Source organism: Anolis sagrei, chromosome 5, assembly GCF_037176765.1.
Source record: "Anolis sagrei isolate rAnoSag1 chromosome 5, rAnoSag1.mat, whole genome shotgun sequence".
NCBI classification, from domain to species: domain Eukaryota; kingdom Metazoa; phylum Chordata; class Lepidosauria; order Squamata; family Dactyloidae; genus Anolis; species Anolis sagrei.
Window position 1 is genome coordinate 130598801 of NC_090025.1, and position 23462 is coordinate 130622262.

General features: G+C 38.0%; 1 protein-coding gene across 4 annotated transcripts in view; it reads left to right on the forward strand.

Moving 5' to 3' along the window:
* The window catches only part of CTTNBP2 (cortactin binding protein 2), a 139002-nt gene that overhangs the window by 44502 nt on the left and 71038 nt on the right, over nt 1-23462 (forward strand). For 2 of the 4 annotated variants that reach the window (XM_060777704.2, XM_060777703.2), the window contains exons 3-4: nt 10285-10509; nt 17085-18735. In XM_060777704.2, coding sequence (XP_060633687.2) covers nt 10285-10509; nt 17085-18735 — 1876 coding nt within the window. Of the gene's footprint in view, nt 1-10284; nt 10510-17084; nt 18736-23462 lie in introns of those variants that run through there. The other 2 variants (XM_060777705.2, XM_060777706.2) reach the window with 2 other exon arrangements.

Here is a 23462-nt window from a genome sequence, read left to right on the forward strand (position 1 = left end):
TAAGAGTTGGTATTTCTGGCTCATTGACTGACCCCCATGCATACGAATAAAGGAGTAAAACAAGGGTGTCTACTGGTACCAATACTCTTTAATCTTTACTTGAATGATATAATACCTGCACTCTCGGGGCCAGAATTTTTTCCACCTGCAGTAGGATCCAAGAAAATCTCCATTCTATTATATGCAGAAGACATGGTTCTAATTTCACTTACCCAAATTGGCCTGAGAAGACTGCTTTCTAAGCTTGGTGCATGTTCTAAAGAAAAACTGAACATCAACTATAATAAAACAAAGGTAATGGTGCTTGGAAGAAGACATTCTCAACACAGATGGTCCATTAGGGGTCACCAAATAGAACAATGTCAAGAATTTAAGTACCTTGGAATCCATTTCACAGAAAAACTATCCTGGAAACCCCATATAGAACACACTCAAGCAGTGGCTTTGAAATCTGTTGGAGCAATACTCAGATTCTACAACACTGCAGGGGGTCAACTAGTTGTTCCAGCCCTTAAAATATTTCAGACTAAAGTTATAGCCCAGATTTTGTATGGTGCTGCTGTCTGGGGATGGGATGAGTCTCAGACAGCAAAACTGGAGACTCTCCAGAATACATTTCTTAAGAAACTACTGAGACTCCCACCGTTCACCCCAGCAGCCTTGGTCCGGGTGGAGGTTGGTCTCCCCTCCATTAGATCATGTGTTCATTTCACCCTATTTAATTATTGGAGAAATGTAAAAGACTCCTCAGTTAGGGTTCTCCCCAAGGGATGTTTTGAACAGCTAGCAAAATGCAAAGTCTGGAATACTAAATACTAGAAGCTGCTGGAATTTCACCCCACTCTGTCTGATAAGCCCTCTATCTTGAATTCAAGGTAGAACATCCGTGAATATATTTTAATCATTGTCTCCACCATGATAGGCAGGCTATTAATAACTCCAAATTCTCCCAATGGTTTAGACTGTACAAACTTGACCATGATAGGGCTATCTACCTGACAGCTCACATTTCCAAAACTTAGGCAAGCCTTCACAGCCCTTCGTTTTCAAAGTATGCCCACAGCAGTGATTGATGGCAGAGACATGGGCACCTGTCTGGCTCTTTGTTTATGTGTTTGCGGGGCCCCAGAAATTGAGGATCTGCCTCACTATTTGCTTCTCTGTCCTCTGTATACTGAACCAAGAAACAAAATCCTGGGGTCTACTCTTCACCTCCTTCAGACCAACAATGTGTCCGAAAAGATTTTCTATCTCTTGGCTGACACTAACCCCGTGGTTACTCACAAGGTGTCTCTTTTTGCCCTGGCAGCACAGAAAATCCGGGCAAAACTAATCTCTGATATTGCAGTTGACTGTGCTGGGGATGCTTTTAACCAACAGTGGCTGTTTATGTAGTTTTAATAATGCTGTTATCTATTTGCTTTTACTTGGTTTTTAATTACGCAGGTGTGAGTCTATACATTATGTAGTATTTTAAAGGTACATCTTGCCATCGATATATGTAGCATTTTAATGACTTATAGGATTTTATTGTGTATTTTATATTGTATTTAATAATCTGGTGTTCATGTATTTATTTATTTGCCTTGCCTTGTATGTGAAAGACCTATGGTCTAAGCATTGAATAAATTCCTTTACTACCTTAACTATCATGGCTTCCTCCGTAGTTTTGTGAGATACAAGCTGTGGTACAATATGTCAGAAGAATAGACAAGAGTTCTCTTAACAGTTAGCATATTTTCGGCATTCCAGGTCGGACTATTTCAGTTACAATTGTTCAATTCTAAGGGGGATACTTAGAATTCAATTCTAAGGTGGGATACTTAGAATTCAAGAGGGACTGAGGAATGAATCAGTTTAATTCTGTGAGTAGGCAGTACTTAGGTTTCCTTGGCCTTTGTAATTCAAGGGAGTAGATGGGCATAGAATTCAAAGTTCTGCAGCACGCTATAAATTCGCTGAATCTAAAGGATTATACCATAGCATTTCAGGTGGTATGAAATTGGTGTAATTAATTATTTAGTAGAAGCTAAGAAGCTTCCACACTACTATGAGATCTGGATAAGGAAAGATTTCTAATCAGCTAAATGCTTCTGAGCACATATATTTAGAAACTGTTTTAATCCATCGTGTTTAACGTATGATGAGACCATACATGCAAAGAATTTTCATGAAGATTATGCACCAGTCTTTCTGTCCTTGTGCATTCATATGAATGGCTAGACATGATTAATGTGATAGAATCTTATGTCACATTGGCTTATCCTTAACTCAAGTCTGGCATGTTTTGGACCTGTGTTTTCATCATGCCTGTAAATTCAAGCCTACCACAGAGGGCGAAAGAGGCAGGGGGTAACTTTTGATTATTGCAAATACTCTTGATATTTCACAGTTATTACCGTATTTTTTTAAACCCAAAGGGAGACAAAGTAAGAGCATCCTATAAAGCACATAGTTATTCTTAGTAATGACTCCATTTTTAAAAAGCACTCTTTCAATAAATGATTTTTCCTTGACAGCCTTGTTTCAATTTGATTTTCCAATGAAGCCATAATTGTGTGTTTATTCTGTTGCTATGGAAGCAAATGGGAACAAATATATTCATTTGCAGAACTTCATTCCAGTCTCAGATATGAGGTAGGATAGGAGAAAGACTGCAAAACTCTTTAAATATACCCCCTTGTTGTTGTTATTATGTTCTTTCAAGACACTTCCAACTAATAGTGACTGTAAGGCAAACACATCACAGCGTCTTCAGGGTAAAGATTTATGGGGGGCTTTTGCTTCTTTCTGAGGCTGAGAGAGTCTGACCTTCCTTAGGTCACCCCATGGGTTCCTGTGGTGAAGCAGAAATTCAGATCCAGGTTTCCCGAGTTGTAATCTAATTTTCAAACCACTATACTGTGTTAGCAATATTTAAGGGAAATATAGGTGATAGTTGCATTTTGACCTCACCAGACGGGCTGATTTGCCAGTCATATGCCATTTGCTTTCCACTTTCGACATGGAGCCCGTTATGCAACTGACAGGGACTTCCAGCCAGCTCTGTGCCAAAAGATGAGAGCAAGCGGGAGCTTCCTGTTTTGCTTTCAGAACAATGAGGGGAAGCTGGGTGGTGATGTTTCCCCCCATGGGATAGGGGTCAACATATGGAAGCAAATGGGAACGAGTAAGTCAGGCAATGTGGGCATGGAGCTACGGGTTCTCCACGCCCTCCACTGAGACCCCATGGATTCACCATGATAGCCTTTGTGATGAGGTCCTTAGTCCAAAAGCTTTTATTTGGGATATATGATAGAACCACACATTTTAAAACAATATACCATAAGTCAAATAGTAAGTCTTTAAGAGATAAGAGATTAATGCTTGCACAAAATCCTCTAACTTCTCAGAGTGACCCTCTATCATTCCCCTTTTTTCGCTAATTTCTCAACAATTACTTTGCCATCTTGACCACACTCTGATGTTGTTTAGCCACACATGTCTCAGTTTTCATCTGTAAAATATAGGATAGTATTTGGTATCAAAATGAACAGTGTGCTCTATCTCCAATAGTGTGTTGTTTTAGACCTGCTGGAAAGCGAATTACTTTGCAAAGCACAGTTGAGGCATGTTTTGATTTTAAGAAACTACTTCCACATTTGTGAAGGGCTAGCAGTTCAGGATTCCTGCAAAAGTGGAAAATCGCAAATATAGGTCTGCTATTTAATTTTTTTTACCTGAAAGAACACTTATCTAGGAGTTTTAAGCCTTCCAGCAAGATTTTATGTTTAGTTTTGGTTGCATGTAAGACAGCAGAGGCAGAGGCAGCAGCAAGTACAGAAATCAGTGTATAATCAAATCCACAAATGCTTAGCCAACAAATGCAGAGGAATTAATAATACTGACATACAGTACAACCCTGTATCCATGGGAATACATTCCAAGACCCCTGGTGGATACCTGATAGCAAACCTTATATTTTGATTATACTTGGGCTGGGAACATGCCATAGATTCGCACCAGAAAACCTAGAGATTACATGGATTTATGTAATCAATTTTCTACACAGGCAGGGAATGGAAGGCTACACAATGTGGTGGTCTCTGGAAAAGTTCTAGGCTTAGGCCATTTTATATTGTATTGCTTTTAGCGTTGACTGCCTTGGGTCTCTTTTTAGAGAGATAAAGCAAGATATATAACCACTTTGAGTCCCCCCAGGGGCGAGAATGGAGGTATATAAATACTGTAAATAAATAAATAAATAAAATATAAAGAAATATTACATCGTTGTCATCATCATTATTATCTCGTGGTTCCTATAAAATTTCCTGACATGAAAAAAGAGTTGTAGCCAATAGACACAATCTCGTTACATTTAAAAATGTTTACACATATATATTGATTGACGACATCATTTTAAAAGTCCAAATATGTTATATTCTGCAAATATGCACTCATACAATTTCAAATATCACAACCTTTTAATACACTGCACCGTTTACAGTATCCTTCTTAAGAACATTGGCAAAAAAAAAAACACTAAGTAAAGTTGCAGATTTTAGAAATACCAGGTGTTGTTGACTCATATAAAACGGGATTTCTCAAGTGCCCAGCCACAGGGGTCATTACTGTAAAAATATAAAATAAACATGTTTTCACTAGAAAATGTTCCTTAGCTCTTTTGCAGGGATGACGTTTAAGGAAACTTTCACTGACTTCTCCAAAATGTGTGTTTTGATCTGGAAGGAAAGTGCTGTGTTTAGTTCTTGGCATTTAAATTTAGGAACATTTAAGTCTTTATGAGAACACAAGGCACCAAGCAGAGCTTCCCTTCTTCATTTTCTGTATATGAAGCCATTTGGTTAACTTCTTGTAACTTAACCTACTGTTCCCTTTCCATCTGCCAGGTAGTAATGTCTGTCATGACTTTTCTTTTCCTTTGGAAATTTCAAGGAAATACTAAATTTTCTACCATATGTTAGGTTATAAAGCCCTGCATAGTACTCAAACATGTGCTGGTTTCATTTATCTACCTAAAGGCTGGGATTTTCACATTGTAGTTTTTCTTGTATTTTTGAGCTTACACTTTTATAGCACCCAACTGCAAATGAAGGTTTGAGGCAAGGTGGATATCTTTCCTGCACATATATTCTAATAGTTGTCATAGAAACATCGATTTCTGTAGTGTATAATACACAATGTTGTTTCTCAGCTATATGATCTTACCCTATTGTAAGTAAACATACAAGAGTCAATAAAATACTAGTCAAGATTTTGAGCAAATCTGTAGAACAGAGAGTGCATATCTGCTCTGTCTTGGGTTGGTGGCATAGGTTAAAAGAAGCTGTTCAATATTAAGCACCAACATTTTGAAAGAACTAACAATAGTTGATTCCGCAAAGTCCCAAACCCAGCACAATCCTATATGTATTGATTCAAACCCAAATTTTAGGACACTGCATGGGACATATTAATCTTTTGAGTGGATGAGTGAACGAGCTGGCTTGGCCACTCTCAATTCATTGCATGAAAATTCCTGCAGAGGAGAACATTCTTCACAAATACTGAATGTATTGCAACATGTTACATTTTTATTATAAAGAAAGAATTTGACCACTGTATCATTCTTCTGGACCTAGAGAATCCTAAAGAGAACATTTTAACCAAGTCAATGATAAATCAGATCCACAAAAGTGAAGGTCTGACTCAAAAGATGGCCAATGTGATTTAGCTACTTTTACTGTAGCTAAAAGGGATGCACGCTCATGTAAGGCATACAAATGTGTACCGTTCACCCTACAACTTACATATCAAATCTCCAAAAATAAGGGTAGTCCCAGGAAAGAAACTGACTGGAATCAAGTTACAGAATACTTAAAATGAAATAAAAAGAAAATATTTATATGAGGAAGAAGAGTACACACATCAAGACAGAAAAAAAGGGAAAGAAGAGAAGGAGAAAGAATAAAGAGCAGGAAGGAAGGAAAAGGTGGAAACCTCAAAGAAAATACCTAATAGTCAAAAATATTTTCCTCCTCCCTCCACCTCTCTCTCTCTCTCTCCCTCTCTCTCTCTATATCTTTCTCTGTTATAATCCTTTTTCTATGTCTTTTCCTTTTTCCTTTTTTCTCTTCTCTTATATTTTTCTCTTCTACCTTTTATATACTTACCCACACACACATAGTTTTTTCTCTTTTTGAATGTTTTTAATGAAAAACTTTCAATAAAGATTATTATTTTAAAAACGCGTATCCTACAAATGCTGCATATTTCTGGAACACATAGGTCTAGATCCAACATAGGGATTGCATAGTATAAATTATTTTGCCTATAGAGTCGTTCATTGATTGTGGTTATGTATTCCTTATCTTGAATGATAATGTTATCCAACTGAATGTGCAGCCAAATGCACAAGAAAATGAACAGCAAAAAGGGTACATCTACATTTCTACAACTTTCTACTGCATGCTAGCATTGTTCATGTTGCAAAATGGCCAAGCACATCTGTAGGAGAACTTATAAATGCAAACGAGTATCTCGGGCATTATCAACTTAATATTAATTATCTTCCCTTAAAGCAGGAGTGCCAAACATTTTCAATGAGAGCCACATCAGCTTTATGGTTGTCTTCAAAGAGCCATTTGTAATTGTAAGACTATAAATGCAACTATGTTGCCCTGGCATTGAAATCCCCATGAGAAATGTAAAATGATATTGCAGGATGAATTTGGCCCACGGGTCTTGCATTTGACATGTTTGCCTTAATGGAATCTTCTGTTCTCTTATATTTTTGTATTGGTTATATTGAAAAAAGACATTGTAATAGGTAACCCCATTGATTTAAACTCTGATCAAATAGAGTTTAAAATATTAGGATGGGCATGCTACAGACATGTCCCTCAATTCCTTAGCTATTCAAATGTGGACAGGTAAGTCCAGCAGGTATAGCTCTACATGTGTGATAGTACTTTAATAGGCTTAAAGTAATAACCCTATGTTGGTCCTTTCCAAATGATGAATCTGTTTGTTCACCACTGGGCCTTTTAAGATGCTTACTCTCAATGACTTGGTAGTCTAGCGCACATTGTGTCTTGCGTAGAAAAGTTATAATTAATGTCTCCTATTTCCTATAATATCATAAGAGTTTGCACTTACTTTCAAAAACTATATATAAGACAAGTAGATTTTTTAAAGTTGAATTTCTATATTTAGACCATGATTCATTTTTTTTTTGCTGGAGTTTGTTATTTTTTAAATATGGTAGTGAAAGGCCTACATTTTTGTATAGCAGAGGCTCCATGTGTTAAGATTCCAAAATTCACAGTGTAATACAAGTAATAACTTCATGAGACTAGTTAGAAAGCCACTAGATGTGTTCAAGTTTTCAAGTTCTTAAAATCTTGTAATTGACCATGAAAAAAGAGATTAGAATAAGGAAAGGGTGGCTTAGGCTTGAATAATTTTGGTTAGTCCTGCCTAGGACAGACCTACCAAATCAATTTTTGAATGGAAAGCCAATATAGAGCAAAACCTCAATGATTCAGTGAGTCAACTGTCCTGATCTAAAAGTCATGTTGTCTACACTTCATCTTGAAATGTAATATAAACTCTCCAATATGAAAACATAGGAAACTCTTAATAGCTTGTGCATTATTTGGGTGCCTTTTTGATTGTCAAAATAGGCGTAACTACAATACAGATTTTGGACTTTCTCTTCCTTATTATTCACATTCAAACTTGAAGAGATCACATCTGCTGAAGGCTTGAAAGATGTATATACTGGGTTGTAAGTTTTTTGGGCTGTATGGCCATACAGCCCGAAAAACTTACAACAACCCAGTGATTCTAGCCATGAAAGCCTTCAACAATAGATGTGTATACTCTCTGTTAAAAACCTCTCCCCTTAGGCTTGTACTTTATTGACCTTGATTAACCGAAAGAAGTAAAGGAAGTCAATTTTACTTAAACCAGAAATGTAGAGTTTCAGGGCTCTCCCTCCATCAGGGCTGTTAAGATATTTGGCCTTCTCTATTTGTTATTTGCAAAAGTCATCAATGTAGGAGAAACATCTTGTCTACAATGAATTGTTCTTGCAGTTTTTCTCATCTGTCTTCACACTACAGTCTGAATCCAATAACTAGTCTCATCATTTGCTGAGTTCTAAGTTAGCACTTAATGTTAATTCAATTCATTCAGTGAGTGTGCTATAGAAAGGAGTCTGCAGAAATGACAACTTCTGGAGGTGACTTATAAATCAAAATCAAGAGGAAGACTGCCATGCATTCCCCTTGAGATTGCTTCTTCTGGGAAGACTGCATTATCTTGGACATCTTCAGTTGCCGTCTTTCACCTGTCATGGTGTGTTATACACAAGTATAAAGTGACAATTGCTGTTCTGAATTGTATCAGAATGAAGATTAACAGCAGTCTTAATTTTAAAGACCATTCCTATAGATGATTCCTCACTTGTTACACAAAATGTAATCACATGCTTATAGGATATAATACAACATAGAAAGAAAATAACCCAAACAAAACTGTGCTATATTGTTAATGCTCTTTACTTTTGTACTGCTGACAGAATCCTTTGTGAATGTCAGGGTTGGATGTGTTAGCTTTCTGTAATAGTATCTCCCTCCTACTTATCTGAGAACAAAAGGATTGGTCATAAATACCAAACCCTCCAACTGCCCCATTTTGGCAGCAACAGTCCCGATTAATCCACCGTCGTCCCACTTTTTCAGCTACTTTTAAAATGTTCAGCCAGAAGCTTAACGGGCAATTCCAAGTATGTAACCTCGAGTTACAGATTTGCAACTGCTTTATATTCATGATTCCTATGCAGCCTCAAATTTTGGGATTACATAGGATCTATGATAGTCTCTTACACCCCTTTACCTCTAAGCAGATACTGCAGTCAACAGGGGTCTGTTCCTCTGGCAATTGGGAAGCATCTGCCTGATCCCACCAACCCTAAACAATGATAATTGGTACAAAGGGAATTTGTGACAGAGATGCTTTGTCTGCTGTGCTAGAGATTCCTCATGGGGGAAGGGATAGGAATGTCGCAGTCAGGAAGCAACCACTTTGTGTCTCCTTTGGGAGAGAAGCAGGGTGATAGTGATTATGCTGATTATTTATCGTGTCAGAAGCGAATTGAGGATATAGTTATAATGTATTTTTTAAAAAAACAAACAAAGTTAACAACTTGGCATTATGCTAAATGTTCTTTGACCAGAAGATGGCCACTTGGAGGTCCTCTGGTGTTGCTGTAAGACGGTCCTCCATTGTGCATGTGGCAGGGGTCAGATTGCATTGTAGTAGGTGGTCTTGGTTTACTCTTCTCCACACTCAAATGTCGTGGACTCCACTTTGTAGCCCCATTTCTTAAGGTTAGCTCTATATTTCATGGTGCCTGAGTGTAGCCTGTTCAGCGCCTTCCAGGTTGCCCAATCCTCTGTGTGCCCAATCCATGATGCTGATATCAGGCTACTACTTCCCAGTTGACAGGGGCTGCTTAATAGTAAGTGAGTCTGGGAAGGGACAGTTATGTATAATTTACTACATAGCACATTCTGTTGCTAAATAGCATGTAATGGTTGTATAGGAATCTGGCACAAGTGTCTCTCTCCTTGTTCCCCTTTCCCCCTTTGTCTTTAACTTACTTCAGTTGGTTCAAAATGAGGTCAAAGTTCCAAAGTAATTTACACTCAGTGAAAAGGAGGGGGTGGAATCTTGTTTTTTCCAGTAGATTCAGGCAAAATCTAAGTTCTGTAGCCTCTTCTGTCTTGTTTGTTCTTCTCAGTAACTGTTGCCATCTTGATCACACTCTGATTTTGCCTTAGTTACGTGTGTCCTGGTTTTAATCTGAAATACTGGAAGGTATGAAATGGGAAATGACTCACAGAAATGCCATATTAGATATGTATATGTGATGGATTGGTGTAAGGGAAGGCATCTTGGAGAAAATAAAGGTAGCTGAAATAATTACCAATACCTTGAGAAGTTGATCACCGATTTGCCTCAATGTATGCATGTTTATGAGAGTACAAGTATTCACATGTGAAAGTTGTAGCTTATTTTAAATAATGGTCATAAACTATTTTGTGTCCTAAAACATGTTTTCTTATTTATTGTATTGTAAAATTCTGAATTAATTTGCAAGAGTCTAAACATCTAGCTGTTTTATTTCTCAAATACAACTTCCAATTAACTGCTTCTTTTGTGTGTGTGTATATGAATAGCCCTTTTAATATTTCTCTAATTGCTGATCTTTTTGTTTCTCTCTGTTTTATACTTTAGGCACGGCGGAAGGAGGTTTTCATCCAGGAGCGGTATGGGAGATTTAATCTTAGTGACCCATTTCTGGCATTGCAGAGAGACTATGAGACAGGTGCTGGTGATAAAGACAAGAAGTCCATCTGTACCAACCCACTCTCTATTTTGGAAGCTGTTATGGCTCACTGCAGAAAGATGCAAGAGAGAATGGCAGCTCAGTTGATTGCCGCAGAAAACAGACAAAAGAAGGTACTACTTTTTAACTTTTCTTTTCCCTTTCATATTTGTGTTAAGTGTGGAAATAGTCTTTTTATCATTCTAGAGTAGTTGGATTCATGTAATAGATTTCTAGTTGTTAAATTATAGTCTTTTGCAATGCAAGAAGAATTTGATAAACATTAATAATACTTGACATTAATATGACCTTGGACAGTGTTTAAGTGCTCAACACCAATTCTTTTGCTCAAATCCTCAAAGCAATTCTATTAAGCAGGTTAGTATTATTATTCTGCTTATATAATAAGCATGGGACTGAGAGGACAAGAGCTAGGCCTTTTGGCTTCTCTTTCTGTTCTGAAGTGGGGATACTTGGAAATTGAACCCAGAACATCCTAGTTCCTAACTCAGTCTAGGCGTACGTAATTTCAAGTGTGTTACATCCCACTTTCAAACCTGTTCTGCTTTATGCCTTTATTAAATTAGGAGGATTGATTTTTTTTCTGCACTAACTGCATTTTAAAAAAAGTGTGCAGCAATTCTGCACATTTTATAATTGAGCACATTTTCCTCTCATTAAGAAAATCAGAAATGTGTGTGTTTTTTGAAAAGCCTACATTTTCGAAACACATTATTTGTTGCTTGGATCATACTATAAACATAGAAAATAATGAATTTAAGGCAGCATGAGCATTTTAGTTCAGAGATGCAAATTGGATAAATTTTCTCAGTTTTTTTTAGTTTCTGACAGCATTATGTTGCTTCTTCACACATTCTTATGTTCATTGCCAAGAAGGAAGGAGAAACACCAGTTTTCAATGCTTGAAGTTCAGTTGTTTTGGATTTTGATTCCCGGCAAACCTCAGCCACCATGGCTGATGGTGGAAGCTGAAGCCCAAAACACTGGTTCTCAACCTGGAAGACCCAGGGTTGAAAATCAGGGATGTAAAATTATTCTTCCATATTCTTGTGTTTCAGTTGCTCAGCTAATCTGCCTCATAGAGCAGTCAGAGAATTCAGTCCTGTTAGGATATTATTTCTGTCCTGAAATTCTGTAGGGTGAGAGATCAAGAAGGGACGTGACGCATATATTTGATTACTTCCTGCCCCATAAAGTTAAAGCAGTAGTTCTCAACCTGTGTGTCCCCAGATGTTTTGGCCTTCAACCCCAAGAAATCCTAACAGCTGGTAAACTGGCTGGGATTTCTGGGAGTTGTAGGCCAAAACACCTGGGGACCCACAGGTTGAGAATGACTGAGTTAAAGCATGATCCCAGGGTTTTCCATTTAATTATATCTCTCATTATAATGTGGGGTGAGAGGAAAACCATGGGATTTGAGCCTGATCTCTCCTCTGGATATGGGCCTCAAGGGTAAAGTATTGTCCTTCTCAAAAAAAAAAAATCCAAACAAACAGCTACATTTCTTAATAAAACTTCCAGGTCTTTTTAGAAGCAAGGCGTGTTGGATTCAATGAAGTTTACTCTCAGGGAAATATGGATAGGGATTCAACTGTAATTGAATAATTTGACTAAGTTCTCTGCATATGTGTACCTGACTAAAAAGAGGTGTCCTGTTAAGTAGCAGATTTTTTAAAAAAATCAATATAAATGAAAATGAAATGGGTTTTTATCCATTCAAATTTAACTCCACTTTTAAAATTATTTCTACTACAATATGTGCATTATCTACATTGCAATGGTTGATAGCTATTTTGAGACCAACTTTCCCTTTGACCCAGCTCCACGCATACTCCTACAATTTAATCAAATCCTAGCAAAGAACCACTGAAGAGCCCTTAAAATAGTGGTTCTTAGGCTGTGGGTCCCCAGGTGTTTTGACCTACAACTCCCAGAAATCCCAGCCAGTTTACCAGAACCACTGCCTTAAAACAAGTAGACAATTAGGTATCCATATGGATGAAATCCCTTTAAAATTAATATTTCTTGTTCATTTCAAAGGACTTTGGCACTGACGATAGTGGCATAATTTGCCACCAATTTTTGTCAGTGGAGATTGGTTTGAATAGGTTCCAGAAAGGGAGGAATTGGCTCCCAGATCTGCCAGGTTGTTCAAAGAAAACATGCTTATTGCTTCAGAAATAATGGGTTTTTTTACCTCAAACAAATTGAATTAAAAGATTAATTGACTACAACCCATATGATTAATTCACTGAAATTTCTCTAGTTGGGCTGGAGGCTTACCTTTAGTCTCAAGAACGGTTTCTGAATGCAGATAAGGCGGGAAACCTTCCACTTTCTGAATCTGGCCAAGAACATGCTTCTACTACAAGCTAATAACTAACAATAGCTCAGAGCATCCAATATAGCTGCTACTGGTTGACAGCTCAACGTAATTAGAGCAGTTGCATGACATCTGAAACCCAACTTTCTTTGGAATTTATTTACACTCATTTTGCCAAGTAATTAAAGATAATCATGCCTCGTATGGTGATCCATACTTCTTGTCGGCAGCTTATTACAGTACTACTAGGAAGGGAAAGCTTGACTGTTGAATGTAATCCTCTAATGGGGATCCACTGTATAAGATGCTTTTTAAGTTGAAGAGAAAACAAACAGATTTTGTTTAGTACTGCAAGTGGTGGGAACAGGATGAATGAGTTTGTATCATTTCAACTCAACTCACCAAATGGCAGCTTTCCAAGACTTGTTCTGGAAAATAAATTATTGTAAGGACAAGAATAGGATGCAAAAAGGAAGTATAAATAAACAAGTTGAGTCAGTTGATAAGAAGTTTTGGTAGACAATACTATGATAAGTTGGTTGATAAGATGTTTTGTTACAGATCAGTGGTTTCCAAAATTTGGTCCTGCAAATGCTTTGAATTCAACTGAAAGCACCAGCCAGCATGGACATCAGCCCGGGAATTTGGAAGTTGAAATCCAAAATAGCTGAAGGGCTGAATGATAAGAAGCCCTGTGCTAAATCAGTATTCCCCAATCCAATTTCCAGCATCTATGATCATTGGCCGAACTTGCAGGATCTGATGTGTATTATACTCTGGAACTATTTTCACATGATACAATTATAGTACCATGTTAGTCTGATCAGTGTGCAAAGGGATCTTGTAGTATCTTTAAGACTACAAGAAACGATTAACAATACAGGCAGTTCCCGTGTTACAAACAACCAACTTCCATATGACTCCTAGTTACAAATGAGGGCGAGACAACAGGAAGTGAGAAGAAATCTACCTCTAGAATGGGAAATTCACTTCTGTAAGAGTTATTATGATTAAAAGGTATCTTTATCACCAATCTTTATTTCCACAACTCAAATTTTTCAAAACCCAATTGTCACAGGGGAAAAAGTGAGGTGTAATCTTCTGAACAGACGAACAGGCAGCAAAACAAACACCACAGAGGTGTTAACCATTCCCTGTGGTATCTAAAACTGAAGAAAATTGGCTGGAATTGCATGTAAACATGTACCTGTTCTGACTTACATGCAAATTCAACTAAAGAACAAACCTATAAAACCTATATTTTTCTTATCCAGGGCATTGCCTGTACTATGATTCCATATCAACTGACATAGTTACATCCAATAGAATCCTTGAATTCATAATTTGGGCAGGCACCAGATGAACCCACTGGGTGAGAAATCTTGATATCATGGTAGTTAAAGTGGAATCATCAACACTGCCCTTGATTGACATAGAAATCTAGGGACATGACTGTAGTATGGAAATGAACGAGCAAACTGGTAGAAGACAAATAAAAACCAGGCAGGTGGGAACTAGTCGGGGAGGGAGGTGGACTATAAGGAACATGAATGAATTAGGGAAATGGTTGGTTATCAGTTTCATAAATGCTCATCTTCTTTTAGCAGAATCTCTTCAGAATTGCCTGGGAAAGTTACTTTATTGCATACAACTCTCAGAATTCCCCAATTATTGTATATCGTAGTACTAGGAATTGTAGTCAATTAACTCTTCTAGGCTTGGTGAGGAGGTATGATGTTTTCTTAGGAATACATGTATTGAGCTCAGATATGGCAGGTTTGACATGAAAGGAGCTAACTGTTAATTATGCTTGTTCTTTGCTTCTCTCTCTCTCTCTCTCTCTCTCTCTCTCTCTCTCTCTCTCTCTCTTGCTAAACTGTATTCTGCATTTTTCGTCCCATGGAAACTAACAGTAAACTCTGTTAGACACATAGGAGAAAGGGGGCATGATACAAACTACAGAGCATCAAAGCACTGCTCTCATGGAATTGCTTCCTTCTCCGTCATATCCTCAAACCTTGGTGGCCTTTTTTTTCCTTTCTCTGTTTTTCTCCCTGTTGAGAAACTTGGTTGTAATTTGAAAGATCAGTGTCTCAAAGCATTAGCTGAGCTATGCTCTCTCATTGTCCCTTTTGGGATGCTAAGCAGCAGCCAAATTTGACTTGGCTGAGCCCCAAAATGGCTTTACTCCTCTCTCTGATGCTCCAATTGAGGAAAGGGAGGGAGGCCACATCAAATGTGGCCTCAAAGTTGTGGTTAACTTTCTTATGCGACCCTCTCACTTTTCAGAGGTGGCACATCTTCAAAGAAGGTTCTCTCTCAGTCTCAGGTGGGCCAGATGAGCTGACTCAGTTGGCCATGGCCACATTTAGCCCATAGACCAGAGGTCCTCAAACTCTGCCATAAGATTACCATAAAATACTCTTTTACGCATGCTTCTAGAAAGTGAGGTATGATAGCTGCCTACTAGAAAGGAGAATATTCATCCACGAAGACCTCTGTTGTGGACTATTCTCTCCAGAGAGAGTTGACAGGCATTTGCATTGTGCTCTTTTTCAATGCCACATGATCTTTTAATTTTCCCAGGATTTTCTCTCATAAAATCTTTTTTATGATTTTTAAATGCATTGTTCTATTGTCATCTTGAGCAATTGCTTTGCTTTAGCCTTAATCTCTTCCTAGTATTATTGCTGCTTCAGATTCAGGTTTTATTTACTTTATTTATTACTTTATATTTTGTTTATTAATTTTATTCTAAAAACATTTATTGCATGCTGTACAAATATTGCAAATCAATACATTTACTTCTCTTTTAATGATTAAATAAAAGGATCTTAGAAATTATGCTCACTATTTTTCAGCTTTTCTCACATAGCTTCAAACTATTTTATAGCATTCTCTCTCTCTTTTACAATCAGTTTTATCTCTTTGCAATGTCAAAATCTTTTATTTTTATGTGTATTTGAAGTACAAATAGTGTTTTGATCATAGTGGGTGGGGAACAATAGGACTGGTGATTTTGATTTCTGACTTAAAGCTTTGCACAAGAAAAACAAAACCTTCTTATTTGGAGCAAGTCAAGAGGGAATGTACAAAAACAACAAGGCAAAAGAAATAATCAATAAAACCCTTTGGAGGAGCTGTCCAGCAAGCTATCTATTAGTTTCCCTCTGAGTTGGACAGAGGAGCCAAAATGCTATTGGTCAAGAGCAGACCACTCAGAAGTCACCAGCTTATAATGACTTTTCTTTCACTAGCAACTGAGATCAAATTTGAACCACTGACCTAGAGCTGAAATGCTCCATATCCAGTTACCAATCCTCCAGGCCATCTGGCTTCCCAGATTACAGTGTACATGTAATATATTCACCACACTGTATCTTCTTACAACTCCAAAATTAGTATGATTTAAGTATCTAGAGGAATGTAAAATCCTCCTGGACTCAGTAGTAATCATAAATACTGGGCTAGAACCATTTTATTTATTCAGTTGCTCAGATCAGCTTATTACCTAATGGTGCAACCTGAAATAGATGTGAATACAGACGCATGCAGGAACAGAATGATTAGTAAAGGGAAAGAGGACACTTGTATTCAGAGTTAAGATTATGCATATTGAACATAAATTGTGTGCAACATTCCTTGTATTGTTTTGAGCTTCATCATGGTACCATCGGGAGTGACCAGTTTCTGGTAGTAAATATCGATTGGGAGTTGCTCTGCCACCCCATATCCACATACTCCTACTCAGTTCTGCACTGCACCACCAGAAGCACAATTCAGCTTAAAAACAAGCCCATGCTAGTATATGGGATCACTGGTCCTCCAGATATTTTGAAATACAACTCTGCAACCAAGGCCATTTCCTAATAAAGATGAGAAGTAGTAACAACAACATTTGGAAAGCCATAGGTTCTTCATCACTGAACTAAATAATCTCAACCCAGGAATCATTGAAAATAATATTTCTATCTGCTTCCAAAATCCAATTTTCCAGCTATAGAAAATTCAAAGGGGAGAAATATAATAAACATGACTTCATTTTTTGGGACTCATGTCTGGAAAAAGGTTCAAGGGAGAAAGAATCTATCATGGGTTTTTCATGGCAGAATTTATTCAGAGAAGGCTTGCCTTTTCTGTCCTTTGCGGCTGAGGTGACTTCTCCAAGGTCACCCAGTGGCTTTCCATGGTTACACAAGGATTTGAACCCTTCTCCTCCAGTGTCCTAGTCCAATACTTAAACCACTGTTCGGTGCTAGCTTTCAATGCATACATGTTGTACATAATAAGTAACATTACATGCCACTGATTTCAGCTTGAGAGAATGCTACTATAATTAATGTTTTGTTCTGCATTTATTTCTAGTTGGAAATGGAGAAATGCCAGTTAGAAGCGCTTGAAATGGAGCACAAGAAGCTCTGTACTCGTCTTGAGGAGGAGCGTGGCAAGAATAAACATGTCGTATTGATGCTAGTGAAAGAATGTAAACAGTTGTCTAGCAGAATTGTAGAGGAGGCCCAGAAGTTGGAAGACGTCATGGCCAAGTTTGAAGAGGAAAAGAAAAAAGCCAGTGACCTGGAGGAATCCCTTGCAGTGGAGAAACAACGGAGCACGCAAATGGAGGCCCAAATGGAGAAACAGCTTTCTGAGTTTGACACAGAAAGAGAGCAACTGCATATCAGGCTGGGCAAGGAGGAAGCACACACCAATGATCTCAAAGAAGAGAGGGAGAGAATGAGGAAAATGATCGAACAGCTGAAAAAGGAAAATGAGAATAAGTCACACGTTTCACTCCCACGTCGGAACAAAGACAGAGGTTCTGTTTCTGTCTCTGTTGGGACAGAAGGACCCACTTTGAGAACACTCGCTTGCCAGACAGATACGACATTAATAGATGTTGGAACAGAAACCGTTAGGAAGTTGCCTTTAACTGTACCTCTAAAGCCTTCAGCTATCAGTCCTTTGCTGTCTGGCCAGGCAAAGATGAATGTAAGCTCCAATGCAGGATTTGTAAAGCCAACCATTGACCGGCATTCCTCCTGTAGTGATCTGCTTCTGTCTCCTTCCACACACCTTCTGACTCAAAATCAAAGTAGAATTGAAGAGAACGGACCAAGTACATCTCCTGAGTTCACAAGCCTGCCTTCCCCTTTTCCAAACAATACTGCATCTTCACCAGCGCCCAGCATAACACCCCAGACCTACTTGCAAGCTTCATCTATGCACCCTCCACAATCTCCATCCACCAGTGCTACCGGGCATCAAGGTCTGAATCCACGTGTCCAAGCAGCTAGGTTTAGGTTTCAGACGAATGCTAACGATCAAGACCAAAATGGAAACACTACCCAAAGCCCTCCGTCGAGAGATGTGTCACCCACAAGTCGAGACAATCTAGTGGCCAAGCAGCTAGCGCGGAATACTGTTACCCAGGTCCTTTCAAGATTTACAAGTCCTCAGGGCACTGCGCCTGGACGGCCAGGAATGTCACAGTCAATGGACGCGGGCACTTATCCTCCCCCAGTTGGTAGAATGAGCTTAAAGACTCCCAGTGTGTCAAGGATTGATAGAGGAAACCCTCCACCCATTCCGCCCAAAAAACCAGGCCTTTCACAAACTCCTTCTCCACCACACCCACAGCTTAAAGTAATTATGGATAGTGGTCGCTCCCCCAATGTAGGTGCCAAAACTGAGGGCAAAACCCTAGTTTCACCTCCTTCCAGTTCACCTCAAGGAATCAGGGTTATAAATGAGGAGGCTATTTCTAAGTCCTCACCTCAGCTGCCACCAAAACCAACAATAGATATATCTGTGGCATCTGCAGGCTGTGCCATACCAGCCATGGCCACATCTCAGGTGGGTGCCTGGCCTTCCCAATCCCCTGGACTGAGCCAACCTGCATGTTCAGAAAGTTCCTTTGTCATTCCCACCACCATTGCCTGTAGCTCCTCCATAAACCCTAATAGTGCTTCATCCTGTAGACCATGTGATTCAGACAGCCTACTGGTAACAGCATCAGGTAATGGGATTGTTGATATACTCCTAAACTCTGTCCCTCTAAAAATCATCTCCTATTCTTCTCCTTTGCAAAATATTTACTTCCCCCTCCCCCATGCCTTTGTCTATCTTAATTTTATTTTGCCATTTTCTTTTCTTTTTTTCCGCAAAGTTGAAATTTCTGTGTGCATTCTTTCTATATTTCAGGGGCATGGGAAATTCATCCTGTTTCATATATTTCAGATTTTTTGAGTGGCCATAAATTAGTGCGTGTGTGTTTGTTTGTTTATTTTTAAAAGAACTCTTATTTTTTTCTTATAAGTTGGATAGTCTTAAACTTAAACTGGATCTACCTCAAGTCTACTGCTGTGAATGTATTCTGCCTTCCCAAAAACTCTTTTTTTGTCAGATAAATTCATTTCAGAGGTCAAGATGGCAGGGAGAGGAAGAAGGCTGTTTAACACTCTCATTCTAGCTATTCAACCACTCAGCTAGTTTTCTCCCCAACAGAAAAAGATACATGGTCCTCTTTTCCTTGTGTTTTAGTTAGAGTATGGAAAGATTTAAGCAGGCCCTTTATCTCCCTTCCACATAAATAGCCTTCTGAGTCATTCATCCAAAGGTGGATCTAAACCATGGAATTAATGCAGTTTGACACCAGTTTAACTGACATGACTTAGTGCTGTGGAATCTTGGGATTTGTTGTTTGCTGAGACACCAGAACTCCCACAATTCCATAGCAGTTAAAGTATTGTCAAACTGCACACATTCTTTGTAAACATTGGGTTTTCTTTAAGTATTGTAAGAAGTTTCTGTATACGATGACTGGTAGAAAGAGGTTAGCAAATTAGACTGCTGTGTTATTTTATATTCCATTAAATTCTCAAGAAGATTGCTTGGACTTTGGCTAAACTTTAAGGATATTTATATTTTATTATAGAAAGGTCGTATAGCTTAATGGTAAAACACATGCAAAACATGTTTAGCATTCCAGAATTCCTCAAACATCTATTAAAGTTTCTTCACCCAGACTGGCTTTTTTTAAAAACTGCTTCTTCTGGCTGATTTTCTTGGCCTTCCCTCCCCCACTTCTCCCCCAATTTTCTTTTCCAGTCACAGCAGGAAAACAATACTGTCCCAAATCCGCAAGAGATACCCCAGTCAGCATATACAGTAATGTAGCAATTATCTGATTCAGTATAAGAAAGCTTCCTACTTATTTTTATTACTTTATCACCAGTTTCTGAGGAAAATGTAGGCTATGCTCAAATTCATAGAGAGGACTGCTTAATTCTCTGGAGTAAAACAGGTACGTTAAGAGCCCCCAGGTGATAATATTCAGCATCAAGCAACAGATGAAAAGAATTTTTATCTTAATGCTTGATAGTGGCAGAATAGAAATGAAAATAATACATAGAGTAGTGTCCTGATGGATTTACAACATTATCCTATAAGGTATAGGACTGTAATTATTATAAATATCTTTTACCAACTCATTCCTGATGTTTCCATTTCTCCACATACACTTTGTAAATTGTTTCTGGAGAAAAAAAAAACTATTTTAGTTCTCACACCACAAGGTTTAGTTACTAAACTATGGAGTCTAGATTTTAGACAAGCTAGAAGAAAACATGTAATGATTAATGGACCCATTATTAAAAATAATAGCAGGGGTAATTTCCACAAAGCATTGTCATTATTTCAGTTGATAAGTCCTGGAAGTTCATTTCCAAACTGCTCATTGAAGCTCAGTTTGCATTTTTAACATTTCATTAAATGCCATGTACTAGTCAATGAAAGCAATAATTGCTGAAAAGAATATTTGGAATTAATTGGAAGGCTGTTGATTTTGATTCGGGTTGTGGTAGAGCTTTTAATGCTTGATACTGGTGCTTATGTCCCAACTTCGTCTTATTACAATCTATTCAAGGTGACTAAGTTGGCTTTGACTTGATATTGCTAGTAGAGACTAAATTCCTAAATTCCTCTCTATCAATTAATAGTAAAATGGCTTATCTATTAACTGAGCCCTCTGTTTGGATAAGATGCATTGTGGTGCTTTGGACCTGGGAACTTACTAAAGTTCCCAGGACCAAATGACATATTCTCATTTCAAAAAATACAAACTATTATGATGAAAGCAAAAAACAAAAACAAATTTGAAACAATCTATTGTCGAAGGCTTTCATGGTTGGAATCACTGGGTTGTTGTAGGTTTTTTGGGCTATATGGCCATGTTCTAGAAGCACTCTCTCCTGTGGTTTCGCCTGCATCTGTGGCAAGCTCTGAGGATGCTTGCCACAGATGCAGGCGAAATCTCAGGAGACAATGCTTCTAGAACATGGCCATACAGCCCAAAAAACCTACAACCCAAATTTGAAACATTTGGGAAGATTCTATAGTACATCCTGTTGGTCTCACTTGCTAAAACATTTGCTTTTAAATTGTTCTTACCCTTCATTGTCATCATTTTAGGAGACACATTGCTCTACTTTAAGTAATTAAAGTGGAAATAAATCACTAGGATGCCTTTCTGCACTTAGACTAAATTAAAGTACAGTATAATACCATTTTCATGCTCTGTGTATGGCTGTCACTAAGAGCAATTTCATACATGCAATAGTGTGATAGATTGACATTCTTAAAAGATGGACTTTGCTGTATTTTGCTGCATGGTCAATATGGCTACTCTAGAGTGTATATCTTCATATGGCTGTGTGCCACATTGCTCATACTAACACCACCATCACAGAGAGGTAGTCACAGGTACAAAATCTGCCCATTACACTATTTATCCAGCTAATCTAACTGACAGCAGCTTCCCCTAAGGGTCTTTCTGAGACCCATCAACATCTGCTTATCACCTTTTCCATGGAAATATGGAACCTTCTGTAAGGAAAGCATGTGCCTTATCACTGAGGTATCTAATCCTTCTCATTCTCCCATGTGAAGTAGAAGCAGAAGTTCAGATGACTTTGGAGTAAAGTAATTATTTCAGTAGTTAAACAATACAGTTAGAAGGTCTTTTTGCTTCCAAAAGTGCTACCAAGAGCATCACAATCATTGTGGTCCTGTGTAATTTATATACTCATTCTGGTTGATGTACAGATTCAGCAAAAGGACAGTCACATAGAAGGAAGACAAGCGGTTGCATAAGTGAACTGTCTTTGGGTATGATTTAATATCACTCCCATGAAGGTTTTGACATACTGTTGTCACAAAGCAAAAAAAATCTACTTACATTTTAAGTTCTAAGCTCATTTAATGTGCTTCTCTTCCCACCAAATGGCTTATTATGGAAAGTGCAGTGTAGTCTGTGCCAAAGTTGGAAGTCCCATATCAAATATGGCTAAATTCAGTCCACCCTGTATTTATCCATAAAGCATCTACTTGAGTAGCCCAAGATGTGACTATTTAGACAACATGGCAGTTGACTCGGTGACATTATGCTGTTGTACTATCTGGTTTAAGTAAAGTTGTAGTAATAGGGCAGCAAATGTGATCTGCTAGAATTAAAGCACATTAGCTGTGGCTGCACTCACTTACTATGCCTGGCAAACTTGCCTTTCATTATAATATTTTCTACTATAGAGGTGGTATTGGAAATACCCATGAACTTCAGTGCAGGCTTTGCTATTGATGACCATTGATTATATTAGCTGTCTGGGCTTCTTCCATCTTTATTTTTCTGTTACCTAGAAGTGGGAATTGATGAGAAGCAGTGTAGCTTATTTCATAGGTTGGAAAACTACTTTCTTAAACTACACTTTGCAGAACCTTCGAGCCAACACACTGGGAAGTTTCCGAATGGCAATCCAAAGAAGTAATTATTCCAAATTCAGATGTGAAGCGGGCATCTTTATATATTTGTTATTAAAGAATGTTAGTTTATTACACCATAAAAAGAAAGGCACCCAAGCAGCTTATCTAAGGCTGATTTATCTCAACATGCCCTTTTGTGGATTTTGGATGACTTACATGGTTGTGTGTGTGTGTAGCATCAGGGTGTGATTGGATATGGACTGATGCAAATTGTAGACCTGGGCACAATCTTTGTTAGTAAATTATGACCTGCATCTCAATAATCTGTTGGCTATGGACCATTTCCATTGGAAGTTGTTTTGAAGGTGATAATTTGTTTTGTGATTCAGCTGTCTTAATTAAGCCTATTCAGTTTGTGGCTCTGAGCAATTGCATTTCCCATGCCCATGGAATTAACCCTTTTGGTGTTTTTTTTCTTTGAATTTACTCTTTAAAAAAATCAGTTTTCAATCAATTTATGTTTTAGTTGATTCTTTCAGATATATTTTCTCTTTTGTATGTGCTCTGTTTATAAACTGAATGGGGTGCAGGAGAGGTTGGAAATGAACTCTGAAATTAACCATCTCCACAATCTGAAGCTGATGCCAGAAGCTGTTTTCCCCTGTTTCTTTCATCCTTCATCACTGCATGTCCAGCACACTCTCCCAGATGCTTCATATTTGCTAACATTTGCATATGAAACCACAAGACTTACTCATGTTTCCTAAATTTATTATGCAATTTCCTTAGTGAATACAAATCTGTTCTGTTTCCATGTGAGATCTTTTATATTGATATCAATTCGGCATTACACTTCAACACTGGAATTTGCATATTAAATATGCAATGGAACTATTATTGCTTCATTTTTGTTTGATGCTGTGTTTTGGAAAGCTTTCTCTTGCTCTTCCTGAAGGCTGCTTCACACATTATTTCCTGCATTGCTCT